The sequence below is a fragment of the Indicator indicator genome, chromosome 26, assembly GCF_027791375.1.
Source record: "Indicator indicator isolate 239-I01 chromosome 26, UM_Iind_1.1, whole genome shotgun sequence".
Classification (NCBI taxonomy): Eukaryota; Metazoa; Chordata; class Aves; order Piciformes; family Indicatoridae; genus Indicator; species Indicator indicator.
In genome coordinates, this window is record NC_072035.1 from 12,406,740 (window position 1) to 12,423,708 (window position 16,969).

Genomic DNA, 16,969 nt, shown 5'->3' on the forward strand with positions numbered 1-16,969 from the left:
TGGTGACACACCTGAGCATTTCTTATGTCTCTTCCGTGTGCTTCCTCACCTGCAGGTTGGGCTTTGATGGGAATTGTCCCTGTAGCTGTGCAACTTGCTATTCTGGTGCATGGGCATCTTCTTGAAGAAGCAAAACACGTTCCTAGCCATCGTGGTCTGCTCCTGAACCTTCCCAGGAGTGGGGCCAACAGTGCCCAATACCGCTGCGCCTCCTTCATGCCTTTGGTACTTTCCTGGGGACAGCCTGCCTTCCTGCCATGTCTGCCGGCCTCATGCGAGCACCTGTGGAAGCTGAGGTGGACACACCGCTGCCTGCTGGAGGCAGCTCAGCACAGGGGCAAGCAGTGCTAGCAGTGGAGGAGAAGAAACAGCGACAGCTCCATCATAGCCCGTCCCTCACAGCCCGTCCATCACGGCCCGTCCATCATAGCCCGTCCATCACAGCCCGTCCCTCTCAGCCCGTCCCTCACGGCCCGTCCCTCACGGCCCGTCCATCACAGCCCGTCCATCACGGCCCGTCCCTCACGGCCCGTCCATCATAGCCCGTCCATCACGGCCCGTCCCTCTCAGCCCGTCCCTCACAACCCGTCCATCACGGCCCGTCCCTCACGGCCCGTCCATCACAGCCCGTCCATCACAGCCCGTCCCTCACAGCCCGTCCATCATAGCCCGTCCATCACAGCCCGTCCATCACAGCGCGTCCATCACAGCCCGTCCCTCACAGCCCGTCCCTCACAGCCCGTCCATCATAGCCCGTCCCTCACAGCCCGTCCCTCACAGCTCGTCCATCATAGCCCGTCCATCATAGCCCGTCCATCACAGCGCGTCCCTCACAGCGCGTCGATCACAGCCCGTTCCTCACAGCCCGTCCCTCACAGCCCGTCCCTCACAGCCCTTCATAGCCCGTCCATCACAGCCCGTCCATCACAGCCCGTCCCTCACAGCTCTGCCATAGCGGCTCAGCCGCGCGACGCCCCGAACCAGCCGCTCCTTCTGCGCAGGCGTGGCCCACGAGCGCCGCGCGGCGGAGGCGGAGGGCAGTGCATCTCCAGCGCAAGCGCGGGGCGGGCAGGGCGGGCGGGGCGCAGGCGCAGTGACGCGCGGGCGCAGCTGGCGGCGCGGGCGGCGGCGGGGGCGCGCAGGCGCGGCGGCGGCGCTGTCAGTTCCGGCTGTTTGTTCGGGAAGTGGATCCGGCCTGCAGCCGCCGCCCCCTCCCCCCCTCCCCGTTGGCTTTGCCTCCTGCGGCCGCTCCCGCCGCCCCGGCCATGGCCAGGGACTACGATCACCTCTTCAAGCTGCTCATCATCGGCGACAGTGGTGAGTGCTGGCGGCGCGGCCCGGGGGTGGCGGTAGGCCGCTGGCTGGGTGGCCGCCCCTCGCCTCTGCCGGGGCCGTGAGGGGCCTGAGGATGGCAACGGCAGGGCTGGACCGGGCGGAGCGGGGGAAGGCGGGGAGGGCGGCCCTCTCCCGGGGCACCTGCGGGGCCGTCGTGGCCGTCGTCGGGGCTGTGCTGTCGGTGCGGCGGCGCTGGGCTCTGCCCGGGCGGGTCGCCGGGGACCCACCCGCTTTGAATGAGAGAGCGCCTTTGCTCGAGCTGCAGAAGGTTTTATCTGATGAACCTGCGGAACTGACTGCCACAGGATATTATGGAAAACAGCTTGGCTCGGTTTAGGAACAGAAAGATTAGGCACGTATCGGTGCGGACCGCAGCGGCGTTCCTGCCAGCATCAGCTTTGGCAGCCTCACGTTCTGAGGGCACCCACTGATCTCTTGGTGGGATGAGGAGAGAATTCCCTTCCCCTCTGACAGGCAATATCAGGCGTCGGTGGGAAGGGCTGGCTAGTCCTCAGCCCTAGGGACCACTGTTTCCAGTGTGGCAACTACTGTGTTTTAATATGCCTCATTATCTTAATTATTCCTTAAGACTCTCTTATGTGCTTCAACCTGAAGTGTCAGTTTTGGAGTTTGTCACTTTTTAAAAGTCAGTCCTTGAAAAGCTTTGTAGAGTTATGGCATAGGGTGCAAATACCTAGAATAGTTATGGATAAAGGTTAGTTGCAGATTTTTTAACTCAGACCTGTACATATTTCTGCAGCAGTTTCAGAAACTTCAGGAAGACAAGCTTGTGAACTCAGCCTGTGTCTGGTCCTTTAGCCTAGATACATAAGAATTTGGACTGGGGCAATTCTATGATTCCTGCTTTCAGTCCAGTTCAGTGTTGGTAACACTCCACCAGCTTACAGTTTAATTTCCATAAGCTGGAGAAGATGGCATCCACCTTCTTTTTTTAACAGAGGTGTGGTCCATAAGGCAGCAGGTCCCTGCATGCAGTGAGGCATGGTTCTTGGGTGAAAGTGTAACGTTGCACAGTCTTGGCAGTTGTCACCTCCAGTAGATTTAGCTGTATGTTAAAAATATTTTATTCTATACTAAATTGTGTCTGCATGCTGCATGAAGTAGAGACAGGGAGAAAAAGTAACAGCTTCCAAACAGCCTAAAAGCCAAGGCACTTTCGAGAGCCTATGGATTATTAAATCCAAATGCTGCATTCTGAGTAAAGCAGTAACTGTTGTTGCTTGCTGATGAGTTTCAAAACTGTTCAGGCAAGATAACCAGGCTGCTGAAAACTCTGAGGAAGACTTCTGCTCTTTTTGAACAATTAAATGAAATTTCTTAGCTGTGTTTAGGGAGAAGAAAAAACGTCTTGTGAGAACTGTTGAGTTGCCTGTGGTTCTCTGTTGTTGTAATTAAACCTTAATATATACCTGGAGTATTGATTTTTTCATTTTGTTTCTGCTAACCCCACTGGAAGGCTTTGTCCCTGCTCCCACAAAAACAGTTTGCTTGCCTTGTTTATTGATGTTTACTCCTTGCAGTAGGAAGTGGACTGATACGGGGTAAGATGATTATGTCACATCTGCTTTCCCCTGTATGCAGATATGTCAAGAGGGTAGTAGGTTTGTGTGTTTTTAGAACAGGTCATCTTGAAAAGCTGCTGCTGATCTCAGCTGTGCCAAATATTTAAGAATAATACAGATGATTGGTGGGGTGTGTGTGTGCTTCTTCAATTCACTTGTGCTTCTTTAATTCATTCTACATTCAGTAAGATTGGGGGGTTTATTAACTGATAAGGCACAAAAACGTGCTTTCAGTTTTGATTTTGCAAAGCCAGTAGGCCTTCATAAAATTTTGTTTTATTTTGCTGTCTTTAACAAGCAAAGAGGCCCTGCCAGCCTTCTTTTTTTGCATCTTCAAAATAACTCTGTGTAGGAAGTGGAGGGTCATGAAGAGTGTGGTTGCTCTATACATGAGCAGTGTGGGTCAGAGGCAGTGTTTGTTTAGTGAGATCGTTGTCATCGGGAGCATGTAGAACTTCCTGAGTTTAGGAGGTTTCTCATCTGCAGAGCTGCCTGGTGCTGAGGGCAGTGTGACAAGACCATGGCTGTGCACCAGTGGACAGCCTCACAAAGCAGTGGTCATGTGCAGCCCATGAGGCTCTGCAGTGTAGCCAGAAGCTGGCTGACGTTTTGAGAAGGTGGTGTGGTCTGACAAGTCTGTGGGTTCCAGCATCTACTTTCTTATTGCTAAGCTGGAGGCTGAGGTTGTTGATCAAGAAGCATGGTGCTTGCTGAAACCTTTTTTTTTACTTTTTCCTTACCTGACTAGTATTTTGCAGAGCTTTAGCTCTGACTAACTACCCAGTCCTATGTTAAAGTTCAGCAACAGCTCTCCTACCTTTTTGAGCTCAAAGGTGTTCAGTGTAGGCACACTGTAACTTTGGGGTTTTTTAATTTTAATTATATATATTTTTAAGCACTGTAATAATGAGAAGCATGCATGGCTTCTCTAGATGTCTGGTGATTTGAACACTTTGCAAAGGAAATCTAGCTTACTGGAATCATGCAGATTTTTTAGGAATTTTTTTTTTTCCTGGTAGCTATCTTCATATGCCAGCAACTGTGACCTGTTGGAGTTCTGTATAGTCTTTGCACAGATATATTAAGAAGAGCTTGTATGTTATACATCATCAAAATAATTATCTTAAATAATTTGTACCTGAAAAGATCTAATAGATAATCACACTGGTGAAGACGGATTTCCTCCTCATGCCACGGCAAACTTCTTTTCTTGGCGGGAAGGGAGAGGAGGGACATTAGCAGCAGAGATGCTATGCAGAGATAACAACTTTGAGGCATTCCTGTTCCCAGATTCCCTTGGTTGGGTCTGCAGGAATCAGCTTCTCCTGATTCTTGTCTGAAGCACTGTACAAAATGCTTCACTGTAACAGGGTGTGATCAGGGTGCAAACAGTCACTTCAGGCAAACCTGGGTGAAGTGCTGCTCAAAGCACTTAGAGAAATGTTTTGTGGAGCATTTTGGCTGAAGGTGCAACATGAGAAAGGTTCTCATTGGATGTGGGACAAGCCTGTTTTGGATGGCAGTACAGAACAATGGTTTCCTACTCCACTGTTTGGTTTAGGTTGCTGTTAAACCATTGCCCCGATAGCACAAGCTTTATAGCACCAAACCCTAGTCTGATTGTCAAAGTAGTCCAAATTCTGCTGCTGTGATGAATGGGAGGTAGGCAGTGGTGTTAGATGTGATGTGCAAATGGAATTCAATAGAGTAGTTTAGAGCAGGGTTGGAGTGCTTGTTAATTATCATGACATACTCATTTTTGGATCTTCCCTTAGCAAACACGAGCTACTGATTGTAAACTTGTGTTTAGCTATCAGTCTTTATGACCTCTTAGAACTGACCATAGTTCAAAAGCTACTGTTTGAGGGTTTGCTGAGGGCTGGAGGAAGGAGGGGACAGAAATAACCTGTACTGCTGTAAGGAGCTTACCAGGTCTTAGAGTGACTGCAGAGTGCTTGGCCACATCTTCAAGGGGAGTACTGAAATGGATAGTCAAAGTGGATGGTACTAAATTATCAGCTGAAAAATTATCTTAGCTAGAGTCAAAATGCAATGGCTAGGAAAAATTATGTTACCTGACACCCAAGATGACTATATTCAAAGATCTTGCTGTCTTTTTTTGTCATAGGTGTGGGCAAGAGCAGTTTGCTGTTGCGTTTTGCAGATAATACATTCTCAGGTGAGTGTTTTGTTTACTTCAGTAAGTGAAATGGTCAAGGTCTGCTCCTGTGCTGCTGGTTGGCAGGGAGTTGTTCTGCATTTGCCCACTGACAGCTGCACTAGGAATACATTATGTTTCTAGCTTTGCTTCTCCTGGTATAAGCTTATACAAGCCATCCTGTCTGATCTTCACTTGTGACTGAAAGTCCCACAGTATTTAAATACTGACATGGTTCCAAAAATAGCTTAAGTTTTTTATGTTGTATTGTGCAGACTTCCCATTACCCATTTGGGATTTAAATTGATTGAAGATTGTGGTTAAACCACTTACATTTGTGACATAACTGATTTATTGGGAGGAAACTTTTAGTCTGCATTCAAATTAAATGGTTGCATGAGCATTTAAAGCAAAGCTTAGCCTTGAAACTTTCACTGTCCAGTACTTGAGGTGTTTGGGTGCTTACCACTGCAAGAGAAGAATAATTTTGTTTTGTAACACTGAGTTTTAAATGTTAAGAGTGGTATGGGAGAACTGGTTTTATGGCTAGAAGAAAGCTGTTCACTGCAGATAAAAATATGCAAATCAGCATGACCTGATAGGACATTTTAAACAATAAGCAGCTGAGGGGAACCTTGTTCCCCTGTCCAGCCTGAGAGCAGCTGCCAAACAGCATTCGGAAGTGTGCTTTGGGACATCCAAAATAAACAAGTCTTAGATTTTCACTTATCCATGTGTTCCCTCCAGGCAGCTACATTACCACAATTGGAGTGGATTTCAAAATCCGGACAGTTGAGATCAATGGGGAGAAGGTGAAGCTACAGATCTGGGACACAGCTGGACAAGAGCGCTTCCGGACTATTACATCAACGTGAGTGGCACTGGGCTTTGTGATCTGTAGCTTTGTGGATGGATCTTGTAGTTTAGGAGTTACGGTTTAGATGTTTTAATGTTGCAGTTATGAGCTTATGATAACTTTGGGGTCTGCAGAGTGGGACTTAGCTGCTTTGGAACTGATAGCAGTGTTGATAGTGTGGCTGTTGATAGTTTAGAAATGGGATTCTAGATTTCCTTCCTCTTCTGTGCATTTCCATGGTGGCTTGCTCTCATCCTCTGCTGCTAGTTTCTAAGTGGTAGAAATGGAGTTATTTTGCTGTTCTGCATATAGTAGAAAACTCATCTCTGAAACCTGTCCAAGAAAGTCATCCTCTGATGGAAGGTACTGCAGAAGTGCAGAGTTTCCAGCCCCTGTCAGCGTCATATAACAAAGAAAAGCTTGAGACTGAGGACTAGGATTTCAGATACTTGGTTGTCTTTCAGGACCAGTGCGTTTTATCAGCTGTCTTTGTGTGGAGTTCTGCTGAAGCGGACGCCCACATGAAGTAAACCTTTTCCTTGGTTGCAGTTCAGTTTTGTGCTCATTGTCCTTTTGAACAGCGTGTGCACAGCTTTTCCTGTTCGTGGAGAAACCACACCCAGAGCTGCAGCGCTGGGAACTAAGAATAACATGTGTTTGTAAACTGATTGCAGTGAAGGTGGGACTGCTCACTGTGGCACTAGGGGAAGAGGAAGAAATACACTTGGAAACGAAACTTTTGTTTCCTTTGGGTATTGGCAAAAAATAGTAATTCTTGAAAAGCATTTCACTTAGTCTTTCCTGACTGACTTCTCTTTTGGCTCTCCTTTGAGAGGAGGATTGGTTTCAGCCGATGGATTAACTTAGACATAAAAATAAAGAGATTGGTTGCATCTGTGTTACATCTAAACAACTAGAAATGGCAGAGGTGACCCTGATGCATGCACCTCCCCTTTCCTCTGTGCTCCTCTACGGATATCACTGGATTACTTCCATTGTTTCTTAAGTGTTTGGCTTGAAAAAACTCAGTTGCCTCTTGCAGGGTTCCTGTGTGTGACATCACTTCTTGTTTCAGCGCTGCAGGCAGCTTGGGGCAGGAAGTGGTGGTGGGGAGGCAGCAATGCAGCGCTGCGGCTCCCATCAGCTGTGTGCAGAGGCCAGTCATAGGCTGCCCAATTAGTGCTGAGTCAGCAAATGGCCTTCCTGTTTTCAGATTCCCTGCCACAACTCAGGGCTGCGTTAATGAGCGTTGGTTTGTAGGGCTGGTGCCAGCTTGTTCAGAAAGCCATGGGACAGGGAACACCAGAAAAGGAGGCGTCCTTTTGTCAACAGCAATAGCTGCAGATTGGACTTCAAGTAGTGTTTTGTGTACGTTTTTTGTTTGATTAACATTTAAAATGGACAAACTGAAATGGTTTGAGGGCATTTGTTCCATGACCTGTTTGAACTTTGCTGCTACTTTCTCTTGTGTAGTTTTGTTCCAAAGGGAAGTGTATTTTACTCTAGGGAGAATGAAGGCCCCTGTTTCTCTGCCTTAACTCTGGTAAAGTAGTTACAGAATCTTCCATAGTCAGGGAAGAAAGATTTTAATTTTGTGCAGGTTTAAGCAAAGAAGTTCCCAAGTCCAAGGGATTTCAAGTGTTGAGGAAAACACTCTGGGAATGCTGGTTACGTGTCATTGCCCTGCTGCTCACTCAGCTGGCTGTGACTGTCAAGCGTTCACTGATATTTTTCAAGAGGTGCTCTGGATGTAAAGATATCAGCTATAAAAACAGGAAATAAGGTCTGGATTTTAGAAATAGTTCTGTCTTTTATTTTTATTGGCAAAATAATGCTGCAACTGATTTGCTTATTCTGATCTGAGTGACAAATGAAGTTGCCATGCTGGTAGTTACGAAAGGGTTTGGCCACCAGATCATGGGTGGAGTTGCAAGTGCACTGTCAACAGTGCAGTAGTCTTTGTCTAGCCTTGGACTAGTTTGAGGTTTAGATTGAGGTTAAGGATATAAAAAGGTGTTCCTTCAGTATTACTGTAGGCCAGGAACTCCCTTTACAGTTAAAGGTAGAGTTCAGATTGATGTTGAGCCAAGCCTGGCAAGCAAGCCTGAAATTAGAGCCCATCTGGTAATAATAGTCACAGGTTGGAAGTTCTGCTGTGGAGAGCTAGAACTGCAAAGTGGTAGAGGTGGTAGAAAGTTAATAGTGGCAAACTAGGAGACATGAAAAAGTTGTTCTGTTTTGCTTTTGCTTCACTATAGCTGCAGAAGCCAAAGAGCAGAATAAAACTGTTAACAGAAATCAAGTTGATATGGAGTATTCTGCAGAAACTGGGGATGTATAAAGTAGATCAGAATTTCAGACTGGGAGGTATAAAAGACAGCAGCTGCTTTTACTGTCTATTAAATGTGGAAATACTGGGATAGCTGGTGCCTAGTGGGAGGAGAGGCCAAGTTGTGTGAACTTGGTTGGCAAGGAATGTCATCCAAACTCTGAATTTGATTTAAATTCACCAGAGAATTAGCATGTCAGGACTCAACTGTATTAGCAGCGATGCTTAAGATGCATGAACAACCAGTTCCTGTACTTGATTTGCTCTTGCTGGTAGGACTGCTTTGTCCCAATTCAGGACTGGGGTTAAGATTTAAGCTTTAGATAATAGTCATCATATGCTAACTCGGGATGAATAGTGATAGCAGAGGGACTTGCTGCCTTGCATCTGTGTGCAATGGTGTGCTCAAGAGACGGATAAACTTTTCGAGATGATAGAATCACTGCATCTTGTGAACCAGATATGATGGTCAAAAGACCAGTCAACTGACCTGTGACAACAGGTGTGTTTCCAGGAACCTGAAAACCATTAGTGTGAAACCAGATTATTAGAAGTCTCTGGGATTGGTTAGAATTCTAGAGGACTGAAAAGCAAGGAAACGTACACTACAAAGCAGTGAAATATTAACAAAGACATTGGGTTTCACCAATGACTTGTCTTTAAAGCTAGGCAGTTATGGTTTTTTTCTGGAACTAATGCAATAAGCAATTCTCTGTCTCTCCTAAATCTGGTTTAGCTACAGTCATGCTTCGTAAAACCAGTTCTTCTAACTCTGGGTGCTAATCTCGGGAAGCGTTTACTAGAGGAAATCTGAGAACTTCCTTGTTGGTATCTTGTAGTGGGGAGTACCACAGTGAATGGCAAAAGGCTCCCTTCTGCTTAGAAGGGTGGTTTTCAGGGATGCGAGGGGAGAGTGCAGGTAGTTGAAGGACATGAGGATTTTGGTTAGCCACTTCTGAAGATTTTCTGTATCAAGTCTCTGGTATTAATAGGTAATGTTTTAAAGGCAGTAAGCTTATGTTTTTCAGTCTCTTTAAGTGTAATTCTATAGGTAGAATAAACAACTACAGTGGTACTGTGTTTACTTCAACTTAAAATTGGCATTTCTAAGCCTTTTCCACACCAAAGCTAAGTTAAAGCCTGTAGATGTAGCTAACATTTCCAGCCACAAGGAAGATAGCTGCCAAGCATCTAAGGGCATATACAGGTCAGGTTTGCTTGTCTCTCATTGCAACAGGATATTTTCATGAACACTCTAAAAATGAGTAACTGTTATATAACTTCTTCCCCCTCCTCCCCCCCATATTTCATGACTATTTATCATTAGGAGTAGTAGCTTTTGAGGTTTGTAGGGTACGTGGCAGAGTGTACCTACCATATAGAGGACAGCTATCTTCAGTCATTCAGTCTTTCAATGGGATGATGAGAACTTAAATTTCTCTTCTGCTCTCATTTCTGTGGTCCCCCTCTTCCCTAAAATGTGGATGGGAGAAGATAAGGCATCCTTTCCCTGGTGTCAAAGCCTTGACTACCTCTCAGTTGCCAAAAGCACAAAACTTACACCTACTCCTCCCTGAATGCCATAAGCCCCATCTGTTCTTCACTCGCCAGAGCCTACAACTTGTTATAAAAGCAATGCTCTGCACTGCAGGATTCTGAAATGTGATGTTTGGACAAATTGGATTTTGTTTTCTAGTACTGTCCTGCGCTTGGGGTTGGAGAATCTTTGCTGTACTTGTTAAACTTATCAAGTTATCTAGAACACAAAGCCATCTCTAAAACGTGACAGAAAATAGCATAACTTGCTTTTTGAGAAAAATGTGTATTAAGGGGCTGAAGAGTTAGAGAATCAAAGGTAGTCATGGTCTTGTCTCTCTGGCTGATAACAGGTAGTCAGCCAGTGGAGAAAGTGACAATTTAGTGTAGATGAAAGGCTGGCAACCTTTCTAAAATGATGTGCCAAACAGTTCTCCCTTCCAAAAATAGAAGCAGTGTATACTGATAGGAACTCATCAGGAGCTAGGGATTGCTGTCTTGCACAAAGGAAGGTATTTCTGATGAGGTGGTTGACAATATTAGTGCTTTGTGGCAGGAGCTCCCAGCTCCTGCAGAGTTTTGAATGCCGTAATGGTCTGTGCTGCATGGTCCAGCCCACAGTCCTCATCCCTAGCTAGGAGCAAGCAACAACTGTGCTGACGACGTGTCAGGAGTGGGATCTGTCTGTGCAGGGTGCATGTTATTCTATTCCCCGACATCATATGCTTTGCTTAGAAGAAAACCTAGGTGCGTGGGCAAGGTAGGAGCAGCAGGATGCTCTATCATGTCCTCTGGTTTGGATGACTGGGATACCAGGCATGGTTTATGGTGTGCACAGCAGAGTGAAGCTGCTCTGTGTAGGTGTAGCTGAACCACTGTGTTTCTCTAAAGGCTGAGTGGTGTCTTCACAAAGGTAATGCTTGTTGGGGAAGAAGCGGTAGGTCAGCCTGAGGGTGGCTAAATTAAAAGACTTAGGTGGCAGGGTAGAGTTTGAAGATAATGAGTTTATTGTTCAGATGTAGAGAAACATAGTGTGTGCATGAGATTGGAGAGCTTTCTTTTTCTGATGCCAGCACACACAATATTCATCAAAACCAGTGTGCGGTACCTGTTAGCATCAAGAGAGGATGGGTTATTTTTGCAGCCTGTACCTTCAGGCTATGGAATACTTTTTCCTCTAAAGGATCTAGGTTATGAAATAAAGTTGAGCTTGTAACACAGTAAAGCAGAAATGCAGCGCTGTAACAAGTTCTAAAGCTATTAAAGGAACTGATTGTGATGGACTAGAAAGTGCAGGATCTCTTATGGCCTGGGAGTGAGTCATTCTTACCTGGATTAGTTCTTGCCAAGGAAAGTGAAGGTACAGCATAAATTGCTGGTAAAATAGGGTATTTGTGTTCTGAAAGTGGGCTCTCGTGCTTCTGTATAGATTGTATTGGAGAGGAGTATCAATATCGGTGGCTGTCACTGCAAAGTGATCATGAGAGGAAAGGGGTGGAGGGAGATGTGTGCACTCTGTCAACTGTGCCTGTCTATGGAAGCCTGTTGATGATTTATAAAGGCCTGGTTTATAATGTTGATGGTTTATAAATGGCTTCTCTTGTAGAAGGCATGGTGAGGCTAAAGGTGCGGAAGAGGTATTGGCTTGGTCAAGTGCATCAGTGGCAGAGGTGAGCTGCAGCATTGATGTCTTCCAAAAGGTAGCACCTTTAAATTAGAGTAAAAGGCTTTGAAGTTCAGAGGTGTGTTCTCTGAGTTGGAATAAACTATCAAAGAGGATCAGTGTGATCACATCTCTAAAGTGCAGTGGAAGGGAGAGTGCTGCAAGAGATGCTTGTGGTAAGAAGTCAAGGTCTAGAAATGCTGCCAGAATTGAAGGGAAAATCCCTGGCTTTGGTGTGCTGGATTCTGGAATTTGTTTTATTAAAAAGCTTAATATTGATCATAAGAAAGAGGAGGAACTGAAAGAATTAAGCTACACAAAATACAAAAACCAGATGCTGGCCAAGTCCTCACTGTCAGGTGTTTCAACTACCTGCCTAATTTGCAGTAGGGAAGATAACCTGGTAGCCCTGTGACTGTGGCTGAAAACTGAGAAGGTGGAACTTGCTTTTCTTTCTTTTTTTTTTTTTTTTTTTTTTTGTAAAACCATTCTCATGTCTGTCTTTAGAAGGCTTGTGCAGGTGATGATGTTGGAACTTGAATTCATGTGTTATTTCTGCATATCAGAATTGCTCATCATTTTTTAAAGGTGCTGGTTGCCCAACACTGATGGGCATAAACTGAAACGAAGCTTATTTTTAATGGCTAAAGGTAGCAGAGTGCGTTGAATGCACATATGGAGTCGATCTGTTGAGTAGGAAGGTGTGATCAGAACACAGTCATTCAACAAGACAGAAGTTTTTTGTGAGCTCGAGAGAACTGTGACTGAAGGTTGAGTATATTTGGACCTGCTGCAATTTGAGCCAGTTATCTTTTGCAGATAACAAAATGACTGCAAAGAGTTGATATGGCTTGTACAGTGCAAAGGTTCACCTCCCAGCCAGGTCTGAGGATGTACTGGGGACGCCACTGCCTTTTGCTGATGTAGCTGGAAGACAGTGTCCATCCCTGAAGGTCTGAGAACCTGAGCAAGGAAGTAAACAGCATTATTTGGACTTTGAAACCTGCTTGTCTAGACTAAATGAGCAGGGAACTCGTTAGGGTTAGAGGAATCACGTAATCTAGCTGTTGTAAAAGAATTAAATGACTACCAGTGGAAAGAAAATATGGGCATTTGATTTGCTGTAACGTGGGGATTTGTTATGAATGGTGTAGAAGCCAAGTGAAAGAGCTGAGGAAGTGATACGTAGCTTGAGCTAACAGTTACTGCCTTTTCCTGCTCCATAGGTATTACAGAGGAACACATGGGGTCATTGTTGTCTACGATGTAACGAGCGCAGAATCTTTTGTGAATGTAAAACGGTGGTTGCATGAAATTAATCAGAATTGTGATGATGTCTGCCGGATACTAGGTAAGTTTCTAATCAGAGATTGACATCAGCTCATTTAGTAGGCTAATTTGATGAAGCACCAAACTAATAATTTTTTTTTCTTTCCTCTTTTAGTGGGAAATAAGAATGATGACCCAGAGCGGAAAGTGGTAGAAACAGAAGATGCCTATAAATTTGCTGGGCAGATGGAGATCCAATTGTTTGAGACCAGCGCCAAAGAAAATATTAACGTGGAAGAGGTAATGTAATACACAGGAGAGTGTAGATAAAATGATTTAGGGATAGTGATTTGAGATTAAAAAATAGCAATTACTTTCTTCCTATTGAGGAGGAAAGATAAAATGCTTTGTGTAAGCTGTGAGTCAGTAGGTAAAACGTCAAAAAAGAGACATCCAGCTGTTTGGAAGAGTTGGGGAAGTGGAATGAAGGAGACCACACTGCATTTTCCCTAGCTTTGCAGTGCTGACATACTAGGCAAGGTCTCAGGAAAGACTTGTCTGTAGGGAGAATGTTCTAGAAGGTAGGACTGCTCAATTTTCATTCCTGGCCTCAGATGCTAAACAGACCTGTTTTATGCACTGGTTTGGGAAAGGGGATATAGGTGTTACTGATTTAGCTGGGGAGTGGGCTGGGTTTCTGCTTGGCCCGTAGTGGGTTTGGGAAGATCTCTGAACCATTATTGAAATAAAAGTGGAGTTGTTTGAAATGTGCTTATTTTGAACAAGCATCCCACATAAGCTAGCCTGAGCTCCTGGGTGGTCTGAATTTGCTTGTTTCTCTTGCAGATGTTTAATTGCATTACAGAGCTAGTTCTGCGAGCAAAGAAAGAAAACTTAGCAAAGCAGCAACAGCAGCAACAGAATGATGTGGTGAAGCTAACGAAGAACAGTAAAAGGAAGAAGCGGTGCTGCTAATGCCGTTTCCCTGCTGCAGAGACTCTGCTCTCAGACAGATCAGCCCCTCCAGCTAGACTCGGGCAATTCCACTGGGGCAGGCTTTGGGAGGACTTTTCTCAGTTTTGTGCCGTTATTTAAAGATTATTTTTTTCTCCGTGTTTTCTATCAAGAGGCGCTGACACCTTACCACTTCAGTGCCAAGAAGGTATCGGATGGAATCTTGCCCTTCTCTCCTCCCCTGCTCATTCCAGTGCGCCTTGTAGACAAGAAGGACGTTGCCTACCAAGTGGACTAATTAACCCAAGAGTTTGTATATAATGTATATTGCTTTAACCAGCCTCGCCTCCCTGTTGTCGCTTTGGCTTATGCCTTCTTAATGTCAACCAATCATGGACTGCAGAGTTCATCTTTTTAAAGAAATAGTTCCAAGTTCTTAATTGGAGTTGGCCCCAGGCTGGCAGCAGCTGCTACCGGGGGCCTCCGGCTTCATTTCTGTTGGGTTCCAGGATGGCAGCTGGTGCCCCTGGGACCTATAGCTTCACCTGGAGTTCCAGCCTTTTACTGGGGCTCAAGCTTTGTCTGTCTAGGTACCAGGATTGCAGGTGTTGCTGCTGGAGCCTAGGGTTTCACTTCATCAGCCCCTGGGCTGGCAGCTGGTGCTGCTGCTGGGGCCTTGGATTTCAGTTTGCCATGATCCACATTTGTGGCTGGGTCCTTGTGTTTCACCTTCCCGTGCTGCAGCCCAGCTGTACCTGTGCTCTTCTTTAGTTTGTATCAAAATACTGAAAACCAAACTGACCTGCAGAAGTGAGATTTATTTGGATAAAACTTTTTTTTGTAAAAAAAAGAAAAAAGAAAGAAAGAAAGGCAAAATTTAACTCCTTTGGCCTCTGCTTCTGGTTCTACCAGGGTCCTAAGCAAGGGTCCATTTGTTTTGAGAACAACAAAAAAAACATGTGATTCTGCCAAAAAACCCAAACTTCTCCTCATTGCCCTGTCCACAAATAGGTGATTTGAACTTGAATGTGAACTTTGGTGTTTTTGAGAGAGAAAAGGCATGAAAATAAATCGAGCTGTTCTGGATTGATGTTTGAATATGAAAGCTGCTGCAGGATCATTCCCAGAATTCTTCTGTTAAAAAAGAGGACTGCCACTTAATGTAAAGAAATGGAAAGCTTGCTTGCTTTGGTTATGTGGTGGTAGAGGATCACCCTTGGAAACAAACTGGTCTCGTTATGCTCTGCAACGTTTTTCTGGCCCTTGATGGCCTGTCTGGGAAGACAAGGGTTCAGTTCACCAGCCTGCGTAGATGTAGTTAAAGGTGGAGAGTGTATGTGTGTGTAACTAAAATTATCAAATGTCTGGGCTGAAAGTACATGCTCAGCACCTGAATAATTGCCTAAATAATAATTAAAAAAAAGAATTTTTCCTTAAAGTTACTAAAAGGCATGGAGGGTATGACCGTGAAGGTGGTCGTACTCAGCTGGTCAGTTAGTGGCCCTATGGAATCACTGGCCTTAGATGGGTAGGATGTGATTCACCAGTGTCCATGAGCTTTGAATCAGCTCACATCTCTCCTTTCCTCCCCTTCCCACAGGAGAGGCTAAATTTTAGTCACTTATTTTGCCTGCATTTTTTTAGATGTTACGGCTTGTGGTAAGAGCCCTGATCATACAATCACATCACAATCAATCACTTTAAGGACTTTTTAAAGAAATGCAAACGATGAATGTGTAACACGTGGGGTTTTAATCAGTTCAGGTGCTGGGAGGATGTATCCAGCTGCCTTCACCCATCTCTTTTCTTCACATATCTTTCATTGGTAACCCAAGAACAAAAATGAGCTGGGATGTTATTGCTGGTGTGAGCTCTGATCGTTATAAGGCTTGAGCGGCTATGGAAAGTGACGGTTGAAGTCCCACCAGTCCATCCTGTCTGCTGGCTGATGTCGAATGTGGTGTGTGCCCAAGGAGGAGGCTGGGTCAGTCCTCAAAGCCTTCCCGTTGCAATGACACTGTGCTGTGATGGTTATCACTCTCAGATTAAAGGGTCCAGCTGTGTTACTTTGGGACTCTGGTGGTAGAGTGTGTGCAGATCTAGGAGAGGGTAACTTTATACAGGCAGAAGTAAAGAAAAATGTCTGAATTTACTGGAAATGATGCAATAAAATGAGGAAATGGTGCACCCAAGCCTGGAGTGTTCTCTTGTATGGGAAGATTGGTCCTCTTTGAGTCCAGGCCTTTGTGGCCACGGTTTGAACTTTGCCAATCCAGGTGTCCAATTTCCTGGCTTAAAGCAGGATTTTTTATTACTATTTTTTCCTAGAGCTGGCTGGAGAGGAGCCTCTACAACCTCTGTGCTTGCCACTGACTATTCAATTGGAAGGGGTGGGGGACTGTGTCTCTAGTGGTGCTGATGTGAAGTTTCCTAAATGTTGAGCAATGGAATGTCTAACTGGTTTGCTAGGATTATTTCTGTAATGAAAGTTTCTAATTATGCTTTTTAAATAATTTTAAAAAAACTAAAAATAAAGGTTACAAGCTGCCAAATCTCTTTTGAGGCTCTGTTTCCTCTGCTGTCCAGCATCTGGAGGTGGAGGGTGGCAAGCCAGGGGTGAGCTCTTCTGTTGTAGGTAGAGGTTTGGGTTTTTTTCTGGGAGGGGATCTTGGCAAGACCACAGTTAATGCTTTCAAATGTTTAGTTGCTATTCTAGTTTTCAATGTGAATAAAAGCATGTTGGAACTGCTAGCCTTATTTCTGCATGAAGGTGAGATGCTCGTGATCTTGCTATAATCTCTTATCTTCCTGTTCAACACAGAGTGTTTGAGCAGGCTTTGAAAGCTTCTCCTTAAAGGGAACAAGGGTTATACCCTGAGCTCATTAAAAAGCATCTGGAGTCTCCTTTCGCAGGAAATGAAGGTTTGTCCTTCTGTGTAGGAACTATGCAGCTGTTGCTGTGCTTGTTGCCCTTGGTGTTCCCTTTCCCCTGCCTGCCCTTGGTGCACAGGCTCTTGAAGGCAAGTCCTCGCTTCAGAAGTGTGATCAAAGCTTGCTGTGGGAAGCTTTCTTCTGTCAGTGTCATTCTGGTATGACTGTGTAGAGGGAAATCCTGAGGACCTGTAGATGGTCCGAACTGCAGCTGGCACAAGCTGGAGGTGTTTTGGGGCCATCTGTGTTTTGTGCCTAACCTTGTTGAAGTTGGAACATCCCTCTGTATAAAGGCCAGAAAATAAAGCAGATGGCTGGAAGGTGAAGATTTACATGCTTGCCTTTTGTATTTTCC

General features: G+C 45.2%; 1 protein-coding gene across 1 annotated transcript; it reads left to right on the forward strand.

Annotated features, from left to right (window-relative positions):
- Positions 1-1,226: 1,226 nt before the first annotated feature.
- Positions 1,227-15,524, forward strand: RAB35 (RAB35, member RAS oncogene family). Its single transcript, XM_054392468.1, has 6 exons — positions 1,227-1,317; positions 5,047-5,097; positions 5,824-5,947; positions 12,687-12,811; positions 12,905-13,029; positions 13,576-15,524. Exons 1-6 carry the CDS (start codon positions 1,266-1,268, stop codon positions 13,702-13,704), a joined length of 606 nt encoding a protein of 201 aa, XP_054248443.1. The 5' UTR covers positions 1,227-1,265; the 3' UTR covers positions 13,705-15,524.
- Positions 15,525-16,969: the final 1,445 nt, after the last annotated feature.